The sequence below is a fragment of the Mastigoproctus giganteus genome, chromosome 6 (assembly GCF_048544385.1).
Source record: "Mastigoproctus giganteus isolate SK-2022 chromosome 6, ASM4854438v1, whole genome shotgun sequence".
Lineage (NCBI taxonomy): Eukaryota > Metazoa > Arthropoda > Arachnida > Uropygi > Thelyphonidae > Mastigoproctus > Mastigoproctus giganteus.
The window spans coordinates 120,795,333-120,814,583 of record NC_143580.1 but is presented as its reverse complement, the minus strand read 5'-3'; the positions used below and the strand labels follow the sequence as shown (position 1 = coordinate 120,814,583).

Below are 19,251 nucleotides of genomic sequence, written 5' to 3'. Positions count from 1 at the left end.
CAGTCAATCTCTGGGAAATTAAAATCCCCCATTATAAGACACTATGATTTACTGGCCAACTCTATTTCTCTGCACAAATGCTCATTATACTCATCAGCTTCATTTGGCCTATAACACACACCTACTCTCATTTTTCCTTTCCCAGTGCTTATGTCACACTAAACAGATTCAAAATTGCATTGTCCACCAACATCAATTGGATGAACTTTCTTAGATTTTATGTGTATTTTAACTAATAGCATAACTCCTCCTCCCTTTCTGTCCTTTCTGTACACATTGCACTCCCCAAATTCCAGTTCTGCAACTGCTTATGTCTGTTTGACACCATGTCTCTGATATCCCAACAATATCTACCTTTGATGTCTTTACTAGCACTTCAAGCTCATCGAATTTATTAACTATACTCCTAGCATTGGTTTACATGCAAGTTTGGGTAACTAAGAGTAGAAACAGTTGCAAGTATACATGCACCTGTTTCTATTCTTAGTTACCCAAACACAGCCCATGTATTTACATGTTCCACTATGACTCCCAGCAGTCCTGGAAATCCCCATTGCCTTGTTTTCCAGGCTGCTGCTCAATTGCACTTCAATAAAAGTAGTTCAAGAATCACTTTTAACTCTGCCAGTGGCTACTGTTAATCTATTAGTCCGTATATCCCCCCCAAGCTAACAGTTTTCCGACCCATCTAACTCTGCCTCGATAGCATCAACAAATATTCTTGCACCCTTTCTATTTAAGTGTATCCCATCCCTGTTAACAAGCACAGACCAGGCTGAGAAAAATTCTACCCCTTGAGCCTTGCACAATCTCTCCAGAGCCAAACTGATCGACAAGGCTCTCATCATATACTCCTTCCTATCGTGTCTGGCAGAATTGCAGACACTTGCAGTGAAGAATTGTGGAAGGATGGTTGGATGCTCCTTCAAGACCTTCAATGATCCAGCAAACAACATGCTCTCTGTTAGACAGTTCCTGGCCAAAAAACAAATCCCTGTGTGAACATGGACTAGACCTAGCCCCCTGTGACATTTTTCCTCTTACAAAAAATGAAAAGTGTACTTAAGGGAATCCATTTTCAGTTCACTGAAGACATTCAGAAAAAAATGACCAAACTGTTAAAATGGCTTACAAAAGGTGAATTCTAGAAATGTTTCTGTGCTTGGTAGAAACATGAAGAATGTTGTGTGCAAGCACAAGGCAATTATTTTGAAGGAGATAACTGGTAAGGTACAAAATACTTCATTAAATTTATTTTATTGCAACATTATTTATTTAATATTTATTTTAAATATACAACATAATATTGGAATAAACAACAGGAATTTTTCTAGCAGCGATAAGGAGGTGATTATTCTATTGTATAAGCCAATGGGCAGGCCAATCTTGAGTACTGCATACAAGTCTAGAGGCCTCATTTTATGAAGGATATAGAGCTCCTGGATTGAGTACAGAGATGTGCAATGAGATTGGTGAGTGGAACAAAGGGGGTACTATTACTGAGAAAGGCTTCAGTGCTGCAAATTGCAGTGTCTGGAGACTAGGCATCTGTGAGGTGATCTGATTGAGGTGTTTAAGGCTTTAAATGGATTAAGAAAGCTCAATGCTGATGGATTCTTCCTCTTGCTCACACTATGCACATGAGGAGGCCAAAAATTAAAATCGAGGAAGGACAGTTGCAAAATAGATGCTGTTACGAGCGGTATGAATCCCACCTTTCTCTTTTCGGATTAATTAAATATTCAGTAATGGATAAATTAACTATTAGTCTGATTTCCCTGGTTGCTGATGTATATTTGAATTGTGTTGAAATTCATAGAAATTGTAATACCATCAGCAAGGACGGAAATCAGTAAAGTCAAGTAAATGTTATTCGAAATTAGAAATAGAATATTAAATATCCTCTAAAGACCCAGCCCCACTCGTAACCTTGCTTAGGAGAAAAGTATATACAGTACAGTTCCAGCTGTATAAACTTCCGTTGGAGGGTCAAGATGTCAAGGGAAAAGTGTCTTCTCCTATAAACACGCTGGCATTCAGCAAGTTGGGAAGACGCTATAGCAGGGGAAGATCAGTTCCTTCCCCATATAAACAACAAAATACCTTGAGCTCTTTCCAAATGATAGTGATATAGAATAACAATCTAGCTTGCCCAAAGATGGTCAGAAATAACATCAACGTCGGCAATGCCTTCGTAGTACCTGAGATAATCGTGACGTACATAGGGTTTGTTGCTCGTTAAGTGGTCCAGAAGAAGAGTCAACAGATTCTTTGACCATGACATGGTACAAAGATTACCTAAGATTTTGGCCTTGGAATTAGAACATCCAATGAGACAAGCGATGGTAAGATACCCGAAGAATGTGACCCTGAATATAAAAGCAGATGGAGAGTGTACTAGAAAAAGAGAGAGTTAGGAGAGAAGATAAGGTGTTGGCGTTGTTGTTGTCAAGCATAGCATTAGTAAGAAGAATTGGAAGATAGTTCGACCTAGAAAATTAAAAGAGAGTCGCGACATTTTATATATAGTGAAACGCTACTTAGTAAAAATTGGTCAGTGAAAATCGTATTGAGGAGTCAAGTAACTTTCCAGCAGCAGAATCAAGCAGAAGAAAGAAGGAAGAAAGCTTGAAGCAAGCCTAAGAGAGAGATAACGGTAAGCTAAAATGTTTCATCATGTATGTGTGAGAACGGTGTGAGAGATAGTTTAAATGGAATATTACGGTGACGCAGTTTTAAAAGATGATTCCTTGCTAAGTTGATTTCTTTCTATGTTTATATATGTTACCCATGAATTATATACATGCTGCGGTACAACAGTTAAGTACCATGAATATTAACTGGTTAACATGAAGATCTGATATCCTAATGTATGTACTTAAAATAATAAATGTTTTAAATGTTGAAACGTTCACAAATACTAAATGTCTTAAATATTATATAGAAGAGAAAAAGGTAAAAAGACGATGGTACCCAGTTGATATTCAACAAAGGCCAATAGAAATATATATATATGTTTATGGATAGTATAGATTGTTGTATTAATGGTATGGCCTTTGTAAGAGAAATATAATTATAAGGAATCATGGTATAATCTTAAAACGGTTTAAATCAAATGATGATAATTTCCTAATCTTTAATAAGAAGATGAAATGTTATAAAAGTGAGAATGAGCTATATACATGTGTATTTTTTTCTATGTAACGTGTTTTATATATTGTAATAAATGATTGTTTTGTTTCTAATACTGCCTCGTTGCTGACTTCAGTTCACATTAGTAATCACCTGGGGTTGATTAAGTTCAATTAAAAATATTGCGCTGGGGGAAGAAAATATATAATTAATTAAATTAATTAATTAAATCCTTCCTCAGTACACAATGCAAAAAACAGATTCAAATCGCATGCATAGTAGAGGAAATAGGTTATTCATCTCATTTATTATGTATTAGGATATACGAAATCTGGTTCTAAACAAAGCCACAAGACACACAGATTAAGCCATAACTATGTTGGGGAGGATTACTGATTAAGGAGAAAAATTTAATCATGCAAATATAACTTAATGACAGCCTTTATAGCAATTATAGCCTTTTATAATAGAAGACATTATTCATTATCTCTCCTATCAAAATGGTTGTGACGACCTAACGACAGATAACATCAAATAAACAATTATAGAATATTCTAACATAAACCCCCTCCAACAATTGGTGCCGTGCGCATTCCATTCTCACTTCCCCCCCAACAATTGTTGCCGTGACTATCTCATCATTTCCCCCTCCCCCCCCAACAATGCACAGAAGTTTGATTTTAGCCAATGGTTGATTGATTGCTTCAACAAATGTCCATCTGTTGTTTTGGAAGTTTATAGCTTAAATAAATTCAAGGAATAACTTAAAACTATTGGAGGAAATGGATAGGTGAAATGGGAATTGTTTTTTTTTTTTTTTTTTTTTTTTTGGCTGATGCTGTATAAGTTTGCTTTCTTGTATCATTTGCCACTACTAATGCTAATATTTATTTTATTGTGTGAAGCACAAGACAATTATTTTGAAGATAACTTGAAATGTACAAAATATTTTATTGTAACAGTCTCTATTTACTAGCCCACCTTGCACCTGTCTTCACTATGTCCATCCATCTGCATGTAACAACTCAGTTCCCAATTGAGTTGTTACATGCGGATGTAATGACTCGATTGGGAATCGAGTTGTTACTGCAGGTGGATTCATGAAATTTTATATTTAGTTCTTTTAGAAAGATTTCTCAAGCCAGTCCGAGATTCATTAAAATCTGGCAATTATTTCCCCCCTCCAACAAATTTTATGGGGGAGGGAATTCATAGATTAAATGCAGTTGAATCAGTACTGTTAGCTTTAGACAATCTATGCATCCTTTTGTGTATCATTACATAAAACTTGTGGACATGTCACTTGTGAACACACACACGTGTGTATATATATATATATATAATGTTTATTTTTATTATTGTAATCTTAGTAATTGATTGATAAGAACATAACTGTATTTACAATTTCATTTCTATTTATCACAAAGATTTTTTTTATAAGAAGGTTCCAACATGCTTGTGGCTGTTTTATCAGTAAATGTGTGCTACCTTAGCAAAGAAGTTGAGTTACATTTTCAAAGGCAACTTTGAACAGTGACTGTAATATACAAACATTTACATACAGGCCAGAAGAAAAAACAAAATTTACTGGTATCCAGAACCAAGAACTACCACCAGCTGAGGTTAATGTATAACCAGAAATTTACTAAATGATGCAAGGAAGCAAGTTTATACAGAATCAGCAAAAGAAAAAAAAACTCTACCCACCTGTTATCTCCCCTAATAATATGTATAATTCTTTCTTAAATTTATTCAACTACTCACCTCCACAACACCACATAGAGGTTTGTTCCAACAATCATCACTTTCTGGTGAAACAAAATTTTGGCATATCTATCCTACGCTCAGCCCTTTTCAATTTAAATTTATGTCTCCTTAAGTGTGTGCCATCCGAGTTAGGATGCCATGAGCACTTCATTTACTCAATCCATGTAAGGTCTTAAACACTTCAATCAGATCTCACAGATGTACAGTTTCCAGATGATGCAATTTGCAGAACTGAAGTCTTTTATGGTACGAGTACTCTTTTGTGTGGTTGACTAACCTTGTTGCTATTCTCTGCACCCATTTCAACAGCTCCACATCCTTCTTAAAATGAATTTTCCAGAGCCTCATTTTAAGAAGAGCTTGGGCTGCATCTTGAGTACTGTATACAGTACTCTAGATGCAGCCCGACCATTGCCTTTTACAAAGAGCCAATCACTTCCTTGTCCCTGTTGGCAAAATTTCTACATATAATTGAGTAAACACCATGAGCTGTCCTAGTATCCTGGTTACATTTCTCAGAAAACTTCATGTTAACAGTATGATTACCCCCCAAGTCTTTCTTTCTCTACCACCTTGAGTGCAGAAAGAGACCTGGAGTAATTGTACATAACAACTGGTATATTATTCCGGGATTACTGCTACTCAGTTACTTACCACTTCTCGGGCCATCAGGCTAATTTTTCTAGTCTTTATTGCAGCACCATACCTTGATTTCTATTATTAACCACCCTGCCAACCTTTGTATCATCTGCAAACCTTTACATTAAACTTGATATGGCTTCATCAATATTGTTAATACATACTGAAAACAATGAGGGCCCAGCACTGAACCTTGAGGGATTCCACTAACAACATTATTACACAAAAAGCAGTACCCACTGATGATCACTCTCTGTCTTCTGCTGATCAACTATTCCTTTATCCACAGCAGTCACTTCCCCCTAATGCAACAATGCTCCAATTTGTATAGAAATCTTTCATGTGGAACAGTATCAAGAAGTTTTCTGAAATCTAAGTATACAATGTCAAAATAATTTTTTTGCATCCAGTTCCTTTGTTACTACAGGGAATCCTCATTATCCAAGAATAATTGGTTCCAGAAAATTCCACTTAAAAAGAGGACAAAATTTTCATAACGTTTATTATGTACTTGTATATAGTAAAAAAATGGATGAAGGAACTGAAAATGAGAAAATTATTTTATTAGACATTTTTGGTGCTACTATAGCGTGCGGTCTACTGGCACTATAGTGCAGGGGTCGGCAAACTGTGGTTCGTGAGCCGCATGTGGCTCTTTAACTTTTAGCTATATGTATGACAACTGATGTATTTCTGTGATCATGAACTATATTAAAAATAAATCAAGAAACTGTCTGAAATATGCAAGTCTCTCAGCATGTTTAAAGATGAAAATTACAACATACTCGCCTGATGTTGGAGACTCGCTCAGGAAGTTCAGCAGCAAAAGTCACATTAATTCATACCTAATTGGATGTTTGTTACGTTTTTTCAGTATTAATAAAAATATTATTTTTTAATAAAATACCTTCCCACTCTATTCCATTTCTTAAAAACTCCCCTCCCCCACAGCTCGAGCTGAGGTGTGGCTCTTCGGATTTTTTTTTTTTTTTTTTTTTTCAATTAGATGAAAAATGGCTCTTCACTTAAAAAAAAGGTTGCCGATCCCTGCTATAGTGGATGCTAAAAATATGATATATGAATAGATATGAATATGATAAAAACACAAAATTATGTGCTAAATGATTTTTAATATTAGCTTAAATATTAGCTACTCTAATTTTATGTAGTGCAGTATTATGATAAAAAGAGAGTTATGTGCTGAATGATTTTGATGAGACATTTACAGTATAGCATGCAGTCTACCTTCAGATAAAAATAAAAAACCCGAAGTTCGAGAATAGAAGTCTAAAAATTTTACCCTATGCAATGCTGTTTAAAGATTTCTACATAAGTGGCATCTTGACAGAAGGCACTGCAGTTGCATTTTAATGCAAACGCCATCTTCTGGACATACCCCAAGATGTAGGGCTTTGTCATTGATGTGGTAGAGTTATGCAAGAAAAAGAAAATGTGACAGAGGTGGAGAATATAAGCCTATACTTCATCTTAAAAGTGTGCAAAACTTCATGTTCTGTCTGGAAAGGCAATGCATTCTTCCATTTAATGGACATGAACAACAAATCGCACTGCAATCTGAGTTTCTGCGAAATTTTAGAACTGGTGTCTTTTTAGTACTGGAAATACTAATAGACATGGCACTCTATAACTGACTGGTATAACATGCGTAGAGAAGTGTGTGAAGCAACTATTTCTTACAATGCATGAGGTAAGGTGGTTGGTACAGACCATGCTAAATGGCGACCAAGCTCCTTTCTCCTAATATAGTAACGCAGTTGTACAAAACAACAGGCACTATGAACAAAGAATTGATGAGCCTTAGATTTTTGGTCTCAAGCAAGGCTCTAATTGTCAGTATTTTTATGTGCAATGGTGTGACAGAGGCACCTTGATTCCCATCATTGAACGGGAATGTGAATCTGGTTCAGTGATTCATTCCGATGAATGGCCTGCGTATAGCAGTCTAAATGTCATGGTTACCACAATTTTGCGATGAACCATCAAGAAAATTATGTGGATCCAGAGAAAGAAGCAAACATGCAAGCAATTGAATGAGCTGGATTCCAAAACACATATTCTAAAGAAAATGAAAGACATTAACAGTAAGCTTTTTCAATCTCACCTTGATCACTTTTGCTGGAAAGTGCTAAGAAAAGATGTAGTTGATTTATTTGTGACATTTTTAAATGATATTCAAAGTGTATATCATTAAAAAAAAAGCATAAGAAGTGTAAGTCACTAATTTAATGTACTATTTAACCAGTTTGTGTATAATTTATAAAGCATGCCATTTAAGCTAATATTTTGTCTTTATTAAAAATCAGTTAGCATATAATTTTGCATTTTTAACCCATTCATATTTTTTATATTTATTCATATATCATATTTTTAGCATCCACTATAGCGTCCGGTAGACAGCCTGCTATAGTGCCGGTAGCCTGCACACTGTAGTGTATTCTCACATTATAGCGGCCGGTAAATGCGGTAGACCGCATGCTACAGTACCACCCATTTTTTATTATAATACGTTGCACACTGTAATGTTAAGTAAAGTTTATTGAAGTTACACTATTTTTCAGTTGTACGAATAAAGAATGAATCCAGAATTGTTTTTAACTTTTGTTGCACGATCGTGAAGATTGTTCTCACAAAATATATTCAAGTGCTTGGTCAATTTTCTCAAGGGAAAAAGCTTTAATTCTTTAATTTTCAAATCCTCGTAACTGCGGGAACTCGAATACTGGGGACCCCCTGTACATCATAGTAGTCAATCAGATTAGTTAGACAAGATCTTCTCTTAGCAATCCACAATGTGACTGTTATATTTAATTGCTCAATTAAATTATATGCTCAGTTAGCATATAATTTTGCATTTTTAACCCATTCATATTTTTTATATTTATTCATATATCATATTTTTAGCATCCACTATAGCGTCCGGTAGACAGCCTGATTTAAATCCACAGAGATTTGCTCTTTGGAGTAAAAAAGTCATTTAAAGCTATGCAAAAAACAAATATATGCCAAAATGAATGACATGTGTCAAACATACTTTATTTGACTCTAACAGGTCAAATAAAGTGTCCTGAAGCATCCAAGGTTTTCAGACAGTGCAGTTTACAGAACCAAACTTTGGTTCTGTAAACTTCACTGTCTGAAAACTAGGCATCTGACAGATCCAACAGAAGTGTATAGGGCTGTAAATGAGGTGAGTAAACTAAATGCTGAAGGCACCTTTACTCTTCCTCGGATAATACACACACAACACAAAAAATTTAAATTAGAAAAAGATGGCTGAAGGATGGATATTTGCATTTCACCAAAGAGAAACTGATTCTTGGAATAAACTTTCACATGGTGTTGGTTGTGGAGGTAGGTATTTTAAAATAAATTTAACCAAGGACTGGGCAAATTACTCATGTAACATATTTTCAAGTTCGTTTATCTGTATTCTTTGGTGTTTTTTTATGAACTTGGGTATGTTTATCCCAACTATGACCATAGTTTTTGCACAGCATCAAACAGTTTTCCCACAACTGAAAGAAAGTCAATATGCAATAATATTTTAGCAAATTTATTAACCTATGTTTAAAGTTCTGTACAGAACAGCATACTAATCTTTGGTACAAGAAAACAAGTTAAAAAAGGGCCAAATTAAAAAGTAGAAGCCACCCCAGCTTAATCTGAATGTCTTTTCCCTTATCTTTTTGAATGTTTTTTGGTGTGATCATCCTATACCAAGAATCAGATATGGCTGCCCATCATAGATCATACCACCTTCTTTCATACCTAGGGTAACCAGACATCCAGCAAACGCTGGACTTATCTGGTTTCTTCCTCAGTTCTGTTCGCTGTCCAGCCGGCATTTTAAAATTCACTAATAAGTCTAGCTTTTCTGTATATTTTGGCTCCCTTCCATTTATAATTCTGATTTCTACAGTGGAGCTTTTCTATGCAATGGAAAAACTGATGGAATTTCTCCTCATGCTGTTCATAGGAAAATAATTTTCCATAATTTTCTTCGAAAGAGATTATGGAAAATAATTCAGCTTGTCAACTATTTCTTCATTCACTCTTATAATCCTGCATGACTAAGTTAGGTCTGACAGACCCATGCATTTATTTTTGTTTGTTCATTATTTTGTTCGTAATCCTAGTGCCCTCCTACCCTTTCACTTTTTCTTGCCATTTTATCAATTAGTTGTTGGGGGGGGGGTGTTTGGTTTAGGAAAGATACCAGTACCTTCCTTTTGTATAATTTCTATACTAGAATAGCAGTACTTTATTCGGTATATTTTCGCTACCACTACAACTATAAGTTTTTATGTCCTTCGAAATTAAAGAAAAGGATGGCTAGACTTTTTCAGTGCTTGCATGCCACAAGTCTTCTTTGTGGCAGAGGGCTCTGGTATTCTCAATTATTACTATTATTATTAATATCCATATGATGCAAGGAAGCCTCAGACTTATGCTGCACCAGGAAAAAAAAAAAAAAAGTTCCCGAGTAACCCTGAGAGAGAGAGAGAGAGAGTCAAAAGTAGAAGGGAATCACCAAGAAAGAGAAGATTGATGATATCCAGCTCAGGATCCTGGGTGTGCCAAGCCCATACTCACCAGATGTGAGTCCCCGGGGGTCAATGCAAGATAATCTTTTTTTCTGACTCATTACTGCCATTAGTAAGGTCTTGCTAGCATTTTTATTTGTAAATAAAGGGGAAAAATGCTAAAAGAAGTTGCTCTCCCCCTACACATTCCTACAGATAATGCATAAGATGTTCCATTCATACATTCTTCTAGGTACTGTAATGCATCTGGACACCCACACTGTGCACATCTTGGTACATGCACTTCTTTTACTGGTCACAATCACTAATCAAATCAGTAAAGAGACTTGGTTACACAATAAATTGTAAAATGATATGAGTTTATCCATCTGATACGAGTTTTAGATATAAATATACAAATATAAAGTTCTGTACAGAACAGCGTAATAATCTTTGGTACAAGAAAACAACAAGCTAAAAAAAGACCCAAATTAAAAAGTAGAAACCACCCTCAATTAATCTGAATGTCTTTTGCCTTGTCTTTTTTGAATGTCTTTGTCATTTGGTCTGTGATCATCCTATACCAAGAACCAGATATAGTTGCTCATCATAGATTCATCCCACCATCTTTCATACCTAGGGTAACCAGATGTCTAGCAAAAGCTGGACTTATCTGGTTTTTTACTCAGTTCTGTCTACTGTCCACCTGGCATTTTAAAATTCGCTTTATAAATATCAAGAGTTTATAAATGTATGGATATGAGTTTTATCTATATATTTATCGATATATAAAAATATATTTAAATTTCTTTAAATATTGATATATTTAAATTTAAATTAAAAATTCTAGTGAACAGAAAAATCTGTAATAATTTTGAATTCATAAAAAATGTTCACATAGACTGTGTCAATTCTTATTGCAATACTGCAAGTCACTTCACGTATGTCACGATATTTGTACATGTCATTATATAGTTTTATTATAAAATATTAAAGCAGCACTAAAAAATGTAAAAGGATTAAATTAATGAAATGAAAAGTGATTCAGAATCTAGAGAAGTGATATTTCCTAAAATAATATTTACTTACCTGTAAAAGACTTGGATTAAATCTTTTTATGAAAAGAACACAGTCGACAACATTTTCAATGATAAATTCTGGAATATGTGCAAGACAAACAGGAACCAAAGATGACAATGGAAAAGTAATTTTCTTAAAAGTGGATGAATCCTCATTTGCTGCAATGTTACTCATCCATGTAGCAGTAGCAAGATGGAATCTTATCATCCTTTCCAGTGAATCAGGCAAAAGCAGCATAACCCGAAAGGACAAACATTTTGTCATACCTATTCAAATTAATACCTCTAATTATAACTTGTATTTTACAAGTTTGATTTTATATTCACTGGACCATTTTAACTGCTTTTATTGTATTATTATTTTTTATATATATACTTATAAATTGTAAAATTTAAAAGATGTGAAGATAATCACTAGGGAAATTAGGTTGGTCACTGAAACAGAATGCTAATATTAGTTCTTTTTTTAGGATAATCATATTTTCTTAGTCACATCTGTCTGAATCAGTGTTACTTAACATTTCAGTCATCATGTAGTCTACAATGCATAAAAAATATTATAGCAGTTAAAATTCTATGGTTATTAAGAAATCATCATAATAAATATGATGTACATGCAGAACAAGCAAAAGATTCCACCCGGTACTTGCTTACACATTCAGAAGAAACAAGCAGCCCTCTCAACCAATGAAAATGTCATGCTAGGTGCTCATCTAGAGTGGGGCAGAGGAATATCAGCAGGATCCGTTGTAACTTTGTTTCTGACAACACAGGTGTGGGAATTGTGGCATTTAGCTATGTGTGTGATATTGTTTCTCCAATCTCTGTAAAGTATGGGAAGGTGAATATGGGTTGCTCTTTATCTCTCCCATGTCCTTAGGGGGAAGAGAAGACAGATAATTTGGCTCCAGCACTGTTCTTTGGTGAACAGTGCTGGAGCCAAATTAGATTAGTTATAGATTACATTATTTCAAAACAATCAGGGACATATGTATTGAAAGATGTCAGAGTTTATAGAGGAGTCGAATGCAGATCTGACCATTTTCTTGTTAAAACAACACTGAGATGGAACTGGATTAAGAAAATAAGAGTGGACAACCAAATGTGCAGGGAAGAAGAAATTCTACAAATGGATCAATTTAACATTGAACTACTTCAGGATGACAGCATTAGAAACAACTTCACCTGGAGATTGGATGCTGCAATTAACATAGAGATAGAAGGTAATACTGAAGACATTTATGAATACTTAAAAATATTGTAAAAAAAAAAAAAAAAAACTCATGAAATCCTAGGTGAAAAGAAGAACCAAGGACCAAAAAAAGACTGGATTAGAGAGAAAGTACACTGAAAGGACAGAATTCACGGGATACCTAGTTCCTGGGCAGGGTGACACCGTCACCCCTCTTGCTAATGGATGAACCCTTCAATATCAGTATGGATAAACGTCATGAGTTAACCGACTTTGAAAGAGGGATGACAGTGGATGCCCGATACACGGGTCACTCTATTGCGGAGGTGGTTGCACTCGAATTCGAAAGTATCAAGATTGTATCAGGAATAAGCCATTTCCGGGATAACAACTCATCGTGGACAGCTGTGGAGAAAGGCAGTGAATGAATGTGGCCATTGACGTCGGTCTCGCATTGTTTCAGTTAACCGAAGAGCGAAAGTGACACAAATCACTGCAGACTTCAACAGGGGAGGTGCCAGAAACGTGCCAAGACCATCAGGAGGTGCCGACCATCAGGCGATCATTAGTTGCAATAGGTTATGGGAGCCACTGACCCACCACAGTCCCATTGCTAACACCAGGACACAGGACTTTACATCACAACTGGGCAAAAGAACATTGGCAATGGACCTTGGATGATTGGAGATGGGTCTCCTGGTCAGATGAGCCCCGTTTCCAGGTATTTAGAGTGGAGGGAGGGTGCATATCTGGAAGAAACCGCACAAAGCTATGCACCCGTCATGTCAACAAGGAAATGTTAAGGCATGTGGATGGTCGGTAATGGCCTGGGGCATGTTCAACTGGTACATGTTGGGACATCTGGTATGTCTATTTGTTGTTGTTGTTGGGGTTTAAAGTGCAATGGCTACTTAGGCCATATTGCACTTATGGAAGTGGTGCATACTGTCTGCGTTTGTTGATTTAGAAGCAGTTAAAAACGGTTATACAATCCTATTCGTTTTAGGAAGGAGAAGAATTCTGCAAAATTTGAATTTTCGCCTATGATATGGCTAAGTGACAAAGGTTCCTTTAAATTTTACAGAGAACTGAAAGACATTAGTCGAGCATTATTATATAGAGTACAGTCCAGAAGTATGTGTTTGACTGTGAGTGGCGTATGACAATGACTACACTGGGGAGGATCATTTCCTGACAAAAGAAACAGATGGGTTAAATGAGTATGGCCGATTCTGGCTCTGGCTAGAATTACTTCTTCTTGTCTGTTTGCTATGGAGCTAGAAGCCCATAATTTTGGTAAAGGTTTTATTTGGAGTAGTTTATTATGAAATTGCATTTGCCACTGAAGAGTCCATTGATCTTTACATATTCTTTGTATATTCATTTTATAATCTGTGACGGGTACTAGCGAATTCGTTGGGGTTGAGCTGGATGGATTTTTGGCAGCATCATCTGCAATTTCATTTCCTGGTATTCCGGTATGGCCTGGGATCCAGCAGAAGATAACCTTTCGCCAGAAGATAACCGACGTCAATGGCCACTCTAAGACGTATCAACTGTGTTTTGATGAGCTTTAATAACAGGTGAGTAGGCGGGGAAGTGTTTTGCAATGCTAATACGGAACCTTGCGAGTCTGTGTATATTATGCTCTTTTAAATTGACATATGGAAGACATTTTCTAATGCAAGCTTTATGGCATACAATTCAGTTGTGTAGCTACTGCACTCTGTCGGAAGAGATAGAGAAATAATGTTATCAGGGAGTACCACTGCTGAACCTGATCCACTCTCAGACTTCGATCCATCTGTATATATTTTAGCGAAGTCAGGAAAATGTTGAGTATGTTCAATATGTAGCTGTTGGATGGTAAAGTCTGATAGAGAGTGTTTACCCCACTGGTGGAAATAATTGTTACAACATGGCATGATGACAGACCATGGAGAGTCGGGATCTATGGGATCTTGCAAGATTTTATCGAAGTGTATATCCCAATCTTCTGTTAGATGTTTTAGCCTAATACAAGCAGGCTGAACTGTCTGTGGTTTGTTTCTTACAGGGTCATATACAGCGGATCATAAAGTATTGACCAATTAGGATGGGTTACCTGGTTTTGGATCTTGATTGCATAGTTTAAGAGCAACATCTTTCTCCTGATATTTAGAGGAGGTTCATGGACTTCAATATATAAACTTTGCACTGGAGATGTTCTGAACGCACCTAATGCTGTTCTAAGAGCTGAATGTTGAATAGGGTTGAGGCGAGATAAAACACTCTCCCTAGCAGAATCAAAAACAGGCACCCCGTAGTCCAGGCGTGATCTAATTATGGTTCTGTATAGGTGAAGCAGGCTGTAACGATCTGTTCCCCATGTTGTCGCTGATAAAACTCTGTGTATGTTCAATTTCTTTTGACAATTTGTCCGGAGATATTCAACATGTTTTTGGAAGTTTAACTTGCTGTTGAAAAGTAATCCTAGTAGACGAATACAATTAGCTATGGGAAGATGGCTCTGGTTATTCAAGTGGAGCTAGGGCTCAGGATGCATATTGCGTCTGTTACAGAAGTGAATGGCAGCAGATTTCTGGCTGGATAGTCTATATCCATTTTGAGTCATCCATGTCAGGATGCGATTAATTGATATTTGTAGTTGGCGTTCAATATAATGCATGTTTTGAGAATGACAGGATATAGAGAGATCATCTGCGAAAAGTTACGAATCTACAGTTTTCGGAATGAGTTCAATTGTATGGTTCATTCTCATTGCAAACAAAGTGGCACTGAGAACCGACCCTTGCGGAATTCCTTCTTCTTGGGTAAAAATCTTGGAGAGGGTTCCCCGGTAACGAACTTGAAAGGATCTCCGATGAAGAAAATTTTTGATAAAGTATGGTAAATTACCTCTTAGGCCAAGAGAATGCAGATCTTTTAAAAGGCCAAAGCGCCATGTAGTGTCAAAGGCTTTCTCAACGTCAAGACAGACCACGACGAGATGTTCCTTCTTGATGAAAGCATTTCTAATGTTTGTCTGGGTTTTGATCATGAGATCCAATGAAGATCGATTTTTCCGGAATTTTCAGTGAAATTTAGTCTGAATTTCTCTGCAACCGTTTTAAGTTTTTGAAATGTTTGATCATAGGCGGTAGAAGAGGACAACTGAGAAAATACGATCTCCAGTGCATTTGATATTTCTGTAGGAGTAGTAAGCCCCTGTCCATTCCAGTTCAGTAGTGGGGTGGATAAAGAAGGGAATTTACTGTTTAAACATTTTATTTTTCTCCAGATTAATCTGGTATCGGTATTTTTATTTACTGATGAGGCGAATTTAATCCAATTTTCTTTTTTCGCTTTATGTCTGATGTAACGAGCTTTTGCTCTAAGACGTTTATAACTAATAAGATTGGAGGTGGTTGGGTGTTTGCGGAAAAGGTTCCATGCTTTATTTTTCTCTTTTTTCGCAAGGTTACAGTCTTCATTCCACCAGTAATTTGTTTTTCGTCTATTTCTTACTTGATATTGAGGAATGGTAGCGGATGCGGCTGTCAGAATTTGAGTTGTGATGTGTTCAGTAACACTGTCGATGGAACAGGACTGCATAATGTAGTTGTCAAATGATATGTGCGTTCTGTATTTTGTTCAATCAGCTCTTGAAAATTTCCATTTAATTGTATTTTCTGTTGGCAAGGAACAGGATGTTTGAATTTTGCAGATTATCGAATAATGGTCACTGCTATAAGGATCACTTAGAGTTATCCAATCTATACTTGGAAAGAGGATTGGGGAACAAATGGAAAGGTCTATTGCAGATGTTGAACCTGTAGGGAGATGAATATACGTGGGTGTGCTAGTATTTAGTAAAGTTAAATTCAGCCTGTCTATCAACATTTCAATAATTTCCCTCGCCTGTCTGATATAGGGGAACCCCATATTGGATGGTGGGCATTAAAGTCTCCTAGTATACAAAATGGAGATAGTAACTGCAAAACAAGATCTTCGATTTCTTGAATAGTATATTGATGATTTTGCGGAAGATAGACTGAAACCAGTGTCAGTGTAATACCATTTACGAGTGGCAACAGCTTCTAAGGTGGTTTGTAAATGGATGCGTCTGGAGGGGATGCTGGAATCCACAAGTATTGCTACTCCTCCGTGAGCACTGTTAGGGCCAGCTTTGTCTTGTCTGAACATGGTATAATTTTTGATTTTGACTGAGATCTGAGGTGTCAAATTCGTTTCCTGCAAGCACATTGCAAGAGGTCTGTAGTAGTAAATTAATTCATGGATATCATCGATGTTACTGCGAAGGCCTCTACAGTTCCATTGGATGATCTGTTCCATTATTTGGATTTGTAAGAGGGAGATGAATCTGACTGTTTTTTATAAATGGGTTGTTTGTGATGATCTAGCTGAGGTTTTTCTTTTCTGGGAAAGTTGGGGCGTGCTGAATCATTGTTACCTTCCATTTCACCATCTGCATGTAATTCAAGAAGGTCTTGGGTGATCATGTCATCGGTATCCATCCTTGTTGAGGGTGGTTGATTAACCTCGACAGGATCCGATTTTTGCAGTTTTTCTGTTACTTTACCATGGGCTATGATTTGGGTTGGAACTGTGAGAGGCATATTCATACTTTGATCTACTGTGTTTGGCTTTGATGTAGGCTGGGTCGATAGAACTGATCGAGCCCAGTCTGCGATCGATTTATCTGGAGAGAGTGACACTTCCGTCTCACATGCTACTGATTGGTGAGAGTGGATAGCCGAGGCATAAGAGCTATTTGGCATGGTTAGTTTAATTTGTTTCCTAGCTTCTTGATAGGAGATTTTATTTTCGGTCTTATATTTTTGTATTTTTTTGCCTATCTTCCAGAGATCACATTCTTTAGAGTATGCTGGATGGCTTCCCCTGCAATTAGGACACTGCGGAGTTTGTGCTTTGCATTCTGACTGGGTATGAGTTGTGGAGCCACAGTTTGGACATGTTGAAACGCCACAGCATGCTGTCTGGGAGTGACCAAATTTCTGGCATTTGTAGCATCTTAGGGGATTTGGGATAAAGGGTCGAACACGGTAATTTAAGTAACCTGCTTTGACTGATGCTGGTAGATTCGGTGTATTGAAAGTTAGAATTATGTTACGTGTTGGGACTAAGGCAAGGTACAATCTTTCCGTATCATGATTCTTTTTGATTGAGTTACATTTTGTGTCTTTAGTTCCTGTACTATTTCTTCTTCAAAAACGTTCAGTAGATCCCACTCAGTAATCACTCCCTTGGACGAATTCAGGGTTTTATGTGGAGTGACTTGTATTGGAATTCTGCTTAAAGTGGTGAGTTTTAATAGTTGTTCAGAGTGTCTTGGGAGAGAAGTCTCTATTAGCAAGTCCCTGGACTGGAGACATTTCACCATTTTTGGTGATGCTGCTGCATGTTCCAGGCATCATTGTATAATGAAAGGGGAGAGCTTGTTAACAGGCTGTGCTGACAGAGAATGGATAATCAGGAAGGCTGGTGATTCCTGTCTGCCTGCATCTTTTTTCATTCTCATCAAGGTAGAGAAGTCATGGTCGGTTTCATGATTTTCATATTGAGCACTCTTGGGCTCTAGATGTGGAAATTCATTGGTTTCCATTACTGCTCCTTTTAGCCCAGAGGGTTGATTTATCCCCCAGATTACCTGCCCCGCTATGTGGAGGCAGGAGCAGTGCCACCAGTGACCAAGCGATAGGAGGTTAGTGTGTTAGAAAAGTAATTATATATACAAAAGAAAGGTGTCTTTCCTTTCTTATAGGAGGCTTCCTTCTTCATTTACAAAGAGCCAGAAAATAAATAACTTTGAAAGTAAAGCCTTTGGAAATCTCTTTAACAAATTCTCTTTAGAAAAACACTTTCAAATTCACTTTGTAAATTGCTAGATCACTCGCTTGGCACTCGGGGCCTGGTATGTCTAGACACATCTCTGAACAGTCCAGATTACGTGTCCATCCTTGCATCCCTTCGTGGTCATCATGCACCCACAGGGCAATGGACTCTTTCACCAGGATAATGCACCTCCACAAAGAGCCGTGGCAATGAAGAGAATTCTGCAGATTTTACCACCATGGAATGGCCTCCCCGTTCACCAGACATGAGCCCTATAGAGCATCTTTGGGATGCAGTGGAAAGTTCTGTTCATTTCGATCCTCCACTCAAGAATGCGATGGAATTATGGGCAGTGGTGTAGCAAGCATGGATGGAAATAACTGTGGAACACTTTTGTGAAATATGGACTCAATGCCTCGCCATGTGAATGCCCTTATCTGGCCGAAAGGTGGGCCTACACGTTACTAGGTAAGTATCCCATGATTTCTGTCCACTCGGTGTAAGAGCTGCTGTAGGAGAAAAGAAACTTGCATATCAGAAATGGCTGGGTGAAAGGAATGATGCATACAGGAATATTTATGTTGAAAAGAAGAAAATAGCTAATCGGTTGGTAGTAGAATTGAAAAGGAAGTGTGCGATTATTAATAGCAAATTGGTCTTCAAGCGATCAGCAGAATCGAAATGTCCTTAAAACCTTCAGAAAACAGAATAAACACAATGCTGGTTTGCAATTAATACCTTCGAAAGATTGGACAAAGTACTATGAAGGACTTTTTAAAAGAAGACCAGAAAGAGTTCAGGACAGTGGAGGATTTCAGTGTGGAAGACTCAGGCTTAAAAGTATCTGTTAGGGAAGTGGTGCTCTTACTAAAGGAGGGAAGAAATGGCAAATCAAATGGACCTGGAGGAGTTTATATGGAACTTGTGAAATACATAGGAAGAGGAGTGGCTGTTTTGATACAAAAACTGTTAAATGATATACTCAGAGAAGAACAGACTCTTCCCAAAGGAACTAGTAGTTGTTGGTGACTCTATTGTCAGG

General features: G+C 37.0%; 1 protein-coding gene across 2 annotated transcripts in view; it reads right to left on the bottom strand.

The window, feature by feature from the left end:
- The window catches only part of Ube4A (Ubiquitination factor E4A), a 523,714-nt gene that overhangs the window by 148,903 nt on the left and 355,560 nt on the right, over nucleotides 1-19,251 (bottom strand). For both annotated transcript variants that reach the window (XM_090376475.1, XM_090376476.1), the window contains exon 12: nucleotides 11,172-11,428. In XM_090376475.1, coding sequence (XP_090232601.1) covers nucleotides 11,172-11,428 — 257 coding nt within the window. The remainder of the gene's footprint in view (nucleotides 1-11,171; nucleotides 11,429-19,251) is intronic.